Source organism: Lacerta agilis, chromosome 4 (genome assembly GCF_009819535.1).
Source record: "Lacerta agilis isolate rLacAgi1 chromosome 4, rLacAgi1.pri, whole genome shotgun sequence".
NCBI lineage: Eukaryota > Metazoa > Chordata > Lepidosauria > Squamata > Lacertidae > Lacerta > Lacerta agilis.
In genome coordinates this window covers 85,790,906-85,797,560 of record NC_046315.1, presented here as the reverse complement: position 1 = coordinate 85,797,560, position 6,655 = coordinate 85,790,906, and the positions used below count along the sequence as shown (strand labels likewise).

Sequence of the window (6,655 nt, the reverse complement as noted above, 5' to 3'; positions counted from 1 at the left end):
GGCAACCAGTCTTCTCCTTGGCTCCCCCATGCTGCTCTCACTTCATGCAAATCCAGGACTGTGATGCAGCACTGCAAATGGCGGCTGCGTGACGACAGGCATATGATTTTATGTTTATAGGAAGAAATACCAGGTATGTTTTGTGCATTTAAGTGCAGATCTGAGGGACAGAAAACAGCTGTGTTTTAAATGGAATATGTGCTAGGGTGTTTATTCATATATGCATCTTCATCCATCCCCTATATGGACGTGCGTTGGGGTAAACCTTCCACTGAAACAATGCAATGCGGACAAGACTGAATCTGCAGTCCAATATGCCTTTAGATGAGCATCCAATTTATGAATGCAGTTCTAACTATACAAACTGCATACCATACAAACCACTGGTCCATTTCTCTCACTACCATGTAATTGGACTGACAGTGATACTCTATGTCCTTGGGCAACGCTGCTATCTCAGAACCTTTTAAATGAAATGCTAAGAACCGAACCTAGGATATTGTGGTTACAAAGCAAGTACACCACACCTGAGCTACAGCCCCTTCTCCACTGTCAACTTGAATTAATGTACAGGTGTGAATGTCCTTTGAGGCTCAAGTCAACTGGCAATGCAATTCATTTCTTTCAATGGTATATCCAAGTTGGAGCTCAACTTTCAATAAATAAAAATTCTCCTCAGTGGGAAGATTCCAGCTACCCATTTCGGCCAAGCAAAAAACAAACTGCTTTGATTTTCTTTAGCCTTCCCTTGTAGTTATAAGGCCCACAGCAGAGCAGGCCTATAATAGTTGGGTTTTGTGCACAGTATGACAACTCTAGCGAAAACAAAAGCACTCGCATACATTTAAAGACTACAGTACAGTGGTTTATTTGGAGGCTGGGGGATCTCAAGCAGATTCCAGATGGACACACGTCATATCAGTAAATAAAAGAGACAGAGAAGAAAATCCAAGAATTAAAATGAAGTGGGCAGGGAGGCCATGAGCAGAGAGATACTGCTGGGCCAGTTGTTAAAGGGAGGGGAAAAAATGTCAACTTCAGAATCCAAGGACCATCCTACTATCACGAAAGCAGCATGCTGGAGAGGCAGGTACATCACCAAGTGTCTCAGAGTGTATAGGATTTACAAGAGCAAAAAGACAGAAACACTATCCTCTCGGCAAGCTCATGAGGAGGATGGGTTGCGATTACACACAAGTAACAGACCGCTGCTTTCTGACTATAAGACTGGGGCTCAGCTTCTATTCAGCATGGAAGAGAATGATGTCGTGCTAATGGTTCGACTGCCTTCCATTCATCCAAACAGATGTTGCAAAACAGTCTCAGTGCAGGTGCCAGCAGCTGCAATGGTATGTGGGAGAAGCACATGGGCACGCAGCAGTCCGCGGCTTAGTCGTTTTGCTTCTCTGGAGCAAAGGCATTTGGTTTCTGTGCAAAGGTTTCCGCAACCAGCAGTGGGAAAACCAGGGAAGCGTCAGCATAAACCTGTCAAGAGAAGAATACTGAAGAGTGCCTCTCCTCAACAGCTTTTCATCTGTTTACTCTTAAACTCACCGGTCTTGCCGATGGCAAGTTCCATGTCCCACCCCTGCAAATACCAGGATCTGCCAGTCCCCTCCTTTCCCTGCATGTACCTTGACAGGCTTGGCATCCATGCGGATCTTCCCCCAGGAAACTGCTTCGTCAGGCCGAGCTCCTGAGTCTGAGCCATCAAACTCCTGTGCCGTGTTGATGTATACAGAAAAGTCAGCACCGTTTCTCTGAGGAGGTACAATAATTGATGACATCAGGCATACGGAGCAGAACTGGCTCAAAGGTAACCAAAGGTCTGCTTGCACAGCAAATCAGATACCAAATACAACTGTTCCACATATGGACTTGGAGATAAGTGCATATGCATATACAAAACTACCTTTTAGCAATTTAAGACAAGTGGTCTGTTTATTTTATTCTAATGATCTTTTAATTGCAATGGGGGGGGAGAGGAAGGAGAAACTAGGATACAAAGCATATCAATTTAAGATGAGTGGTCCAATTAGCACCAAAGCACTATGAGATTTCATACAGAGTTCTTTCCCGTGGCCAAGATCCTTTTAAAGAAATGGCAGGAACCGAACCTGAGACTTCCTGTGTGCAAAATGTGTACTCATTCACTGGAATATAGGCTCCCCTCCCCCAAATATCAGGAACTTCCAGGGCTCAGCCTGAGAGGCCCTTGAAAGTTGCATGGGGTGCCTTGAGGTGAACCACTCAAAGCTCAATAGTTCAATGAGCCTATATAGCTTGGCGGGACTTATGCAGCATATGAATTCATTGCTGACCACTGGCCATGTCAGCTGAGGCTAATGGAAGTTCAACAGCATCTAGAATTAGCTCCCCATGCCCAAAGCCAGCAAGCGAGCAGCGTCATGCCATCTCAACCCATGCGTCTTTGTTCCACAAACACATCCCATGGTTTTGCAACATCTTCCACCACAAACAAACCCTGCTTTTCTGCACTGTGCATTTGTTCCTACTGCACAATCTGCCTCACCATGAGGTTGGCGTTAGCAATGTGTGCTTGACAAGTCCCTCCCAAGTATCATTCCTGTTTTCCGGGCAAATATGGCCTGCGTATTGATGAGCCTCAGATCTGAGAGAGAGATAAGTTTAAGTATTAGACAAGCAGCATGGTAAACAGCGTCATGCTTTTTGGGGGTGGGGGGTAGACCCAGAATATCTGGTACACAGCATAAAGATTCCAAGCTGTCTCCCTTCCTCTGAAAGTAGAAACCAGTGGCAGGTACATAACAGAAACCATGGAGACTGTACTTATGTTGCACAAATCTCAGCTCACCTTCCACAATGTCCAGCACAAGGCCTGGTTTCTTATAGGAGTGAAAGAAAATCATGTCCCCCAGGGATCCATCAGTCAACGCTGGACTCAGCACAGGGATGCTGTTCTGCCGGGAACACAATTTAGCATTATAAGCGGAAGTGGGTATTTCATATGACAGAAGTTAACATATCTTGGAAGGGAGGGCAGAGCGTGGGAGTGGGAGACAGACTTGAAATGCAGAAAAGCAGTAAATGCACAACACAGAACTATGCCTTAATGGTTGGATGTTAGGGGTCAAGGCTAGCAGCTGGGAAATGAATGGGATTGTGAAGCCAGCAAAAATAATAGGCTATGGCATATTACATGCATAAGACAGACCCTCAGATAATTGAAGAGTGGAAGCCAGGCATCCCATCAGGAAGTGACAAACAAGCAGCATTTAAGCCAGGTTACTGGAAGCTAATCTTAACGAAAGGCGATATATGGAACTTAAAACACAGAAGACTTCCTCAGACTACCTTTTGTGCCCAGTAATAGACAGATTCAGGATTGTTGATTTCCTTGCCAAGACGAGCAATGAACTTTGATGGAGTCCACTTCACCCCCTGAAAAGCAAGGAGACAGACCACAACTTCAGACTATGCCAACTTCTCCCCAGATTGGTGGGGAAACTAAGATCCGGGGTGGACCTATACAGTCTTAATAACACGCGATTTCAAAGAAAAAGAAAGGGAAAATCCTCTATGTTGGAGCAGATAAGAAACCCAACAATACTGGCAGGAAAAAGAAGAAATGGCCTTGAGATCACACACTAGATACAGTAAGACATGCCTCCGTTGCTGTTTCATCCTCTTGCATGCTATGAGTTTTTCCATTTCCAAAGCTGAAGACAGAACTCACGGAAGACAGCTCTCAAGTGTCTTTTGCAATTACCACATTGGGGGTATACATGGGGGTGGAGAAAGAAGAATAGCACAAAGGCACACCATTCCTAACATTTCAGCTCTCACCTCTGTGTCCTGCTCTGTCACCATCTGGTCCAGGATTGGCATCAGCCAGTCCTCAAACTTGCAGTAATTGTCATTGGGCACCAGCAGATTCCCAATCCTGGAGGAGAGGAGGACACAGCTGGGAAGTAAAGCCTGGCTAGGGACTTTGCCCCTACATTGCTCCTTCCACCCTCGCAAGGTAAAACATACAGTCAATCCCCTTCCCGCAGCGGAGTATGAGACAGGTTGGATCATAGAAATCAGAGGAAACCCAGGAGGGATCAATTACTCTGATCACAAAAAAATCACCAATCTTGTTTCCCAACGGTCGCCATAAGATCGTCAGCCCTCCCAACTACAGGTAAAGGACCCCTGGATGGTTAAGTGCAGTCAAAAGAGACTAGGGGGTTGCAGCGCTCATCTCGCTTTCAGCCCAAGGGAGCCGGTGTTGTCTACAGCAGTGTTTTTCAACCACTGTTCCGTGGCACACTAGTGTGCCACGAGATGTTGCCTGGTGTGCCGTGGGAAAATTACTTTATATATAGTCAATATAGGCACAGTTAAATTTTTAACATTTTCTAATGGTGGTGTGCCTCGCGATTTTTTTCATGAAACAAGTGTGCCTTTGCCCAAAAAAGGTTGAAAAACACTGGTCTACAGACGGCTTTCCGGGTCATGTGGCCAGCATGACTAAACAGTTTCTTGCGCAACGGAACACTGTGACTGAAACCGGAGCACACGGAAACACTGTTTACCTCCCCGCCACAGCGGTACCTATTTATCTACTTGCACTGGTGTGCTTTCAAACTGCTAGGTTGGGACAGATCAACAGGAGCTCACCCTGTCGCAGGGATTCGAACCACCAACCTTCTGATCGGCAAGCCCAAGAGGCTCTGTGGTTTAGACAACAGCACCACCCGCATCCTTCCCCTCCCCACTACCCCTGCTGGTACCTGTTAATCCCACTCTGTCGTAGTTCCTTGCCACGCAAGCTGAAGTCTCCAAGGTAAGTGGGTGCCAAACATTTGATTAGATCTTCTTCCACACCACCTGCTGTGGTCACCAGCACATCCACCTACACAAACCAAAGAATGTGAGCTATAGTGCTTGCCAAGACTTGCAGCTTTGAACATCTTTAGACCAGTGTTCTGTAAAGGGGTTAATCCATATTTAAGTAATGAAGCATCAGTAGCCAGTATCTCTTTCCCTTAGGCAGAGGAAGTTCCTTTAAAGTTCTCTCCAGCCCATTAGAAGACGGCATACAATGTTTATCATGAGAACATACCAGGGAGACAAGAATGATATTGGCGTAGAACACCAGGGATTCTTCTCTCCCCTTTCCCAACCATGTAACTCAAAAGGAAGATTTTTCCTTGATATACAGAAGGAGGAAACACCTCCCAAGTTTGGACAATACCATGTTGTGCTGCACCAGAAAGCGGATGGTCTCACGGACACCTGAGCTGATGAGGTTGGAAGTGAAGCCCAAGAAGATTGTACAGCCTGTTAGGTGGCGGGAACAGGGATTCAGGTCGGCATGGTTCCCTTCATCCTCGGCCAGTGGTGTCAGCTTCGCTTCTATCTGCAAGGAAGAACCCAACTATCTGAATCAAGATTCAGCACAACAGCACAATGCAGGGATTGAATTAAATGGCAGCACCACTAAGTTTAGTACGTCACTGCGCTAAATAGCTAGGTACAAGCAGCAAGAAGTTTGCTAGCGACATATGAAGGAAGCAAAACAAAAACAAAAACTGGTGAATGGTTGTAGACAACTGAGGGAAGCATCAATGCACAAAATATGCAGATTTGGAGAGAAATACTGGTTTTGCCACTTTATCTTCAAATCAGAAAACGTGACTATCAGAAAAGAAGATAAATGTAAACCGCAGTTTTTGAAGTCACTGTAGGTATTGACTGTGTGTTCTCAATCCATGCAATCAAAGTAGGACTTTCCTGTCAATCAGTGTAGATGTTTATGAACATCATACCAGCTCGGACTTATAAAATACTGTTCACACCCAAGGCTTAGAGCTAATAGGACTATGGAATATTGCTGGGAAAGGGTAAAAAAAGTAGTCAACTTCAGTGTTGGCTAACTCTTAGCACTGTATGTGTAGATGGGTGTTGTCTCTCTTTGTGCAAGTTACATGATTGGTGTCAGAGAAGAATGCTGTGATGTACACAAGAGCGTACATGCAGGAATTTATATAGGCCTCTATGTGCTGCAGTAAAGCAGTAAGCTAACTCCACAGTTATGAGATCCAACCCAATTTCCCTCCTTCCCACCTGATCTACCACATTTCTCACCATCGGGACTCATCCTGGCTACTCACCATGCGGTTGATCTCGTTCACAGCCTGCCCAAAGCTGGTAGCCTGGAAACCCGTGGTGAGGTAAGACTGGAGCAAGGCATGATAGTCTAATCCACGGTCAAAGTCATAGCCATGCACTGTCAAGCTCCCCTCAGGTAGTCCCTCACTGGGCTTCAGCACAGCAGCCACTGCCCCAGTGGGTAGGCCACCTGCCACATTCTCCATCAGGTGAACACTGGGAGGCTGGAACCCTAGGACAAAGATTGTTAATTAAGAAGAATCCTAAAAAGCATGCTTTCAAAACTTCTTGCCATGTTACAGAATCTTAGTGATAAAGAAGGCTGATCGCCGAAGAATTGATGCTTTTGAATTATGGTGCTGGAGGAGACTCTTGAGAGTCCCATGGACTGCAAGAAGATCAAACCTATCCATTCTCAAAGAAATCAGCCCTGAGTGCTCACTAGAAGGACAGATCCTGAAGTTGAGGCTCCAGTACTTTGGCCACCTCATGAGAAGAGAAGACTCCCTAGAAA

The 6,655-nt window shown here is 45.7% G+C and overlaps 1 protein-coding gene across 1 annotated transcript; it reads right to left on the bottom strand.

Annotated features, from left to right (window-relative positions):
• Window positions 1-852: 852 nt before the first annotated feature.
• Window positions 853-6,373, bottom strand: DHPS (deoxyhypusine synthase). Its single transcript, XM_033147875.1, is given in 10 exon segments — window positions 853-1,485; window positions 1,635-1,760; window positions 2,534-2,576; window positions 2,578-2,632; window positions 2,837-2,942; window positions 3,337-3,423; window positions 3,829-3,925; window positions 4,761-4,882; window positions 5,225-5,389; window positions 6,144-6,373. Coding segments are annotated over 10 exon segments (1,101 nt in total). The 5' UTR covers window positions 6,348-6,373; the 3' UTR covers window positions 853-1,389.
• Between the last annotated feature and the right edge of the window lie 282 nt (window positions 6,374-6,655).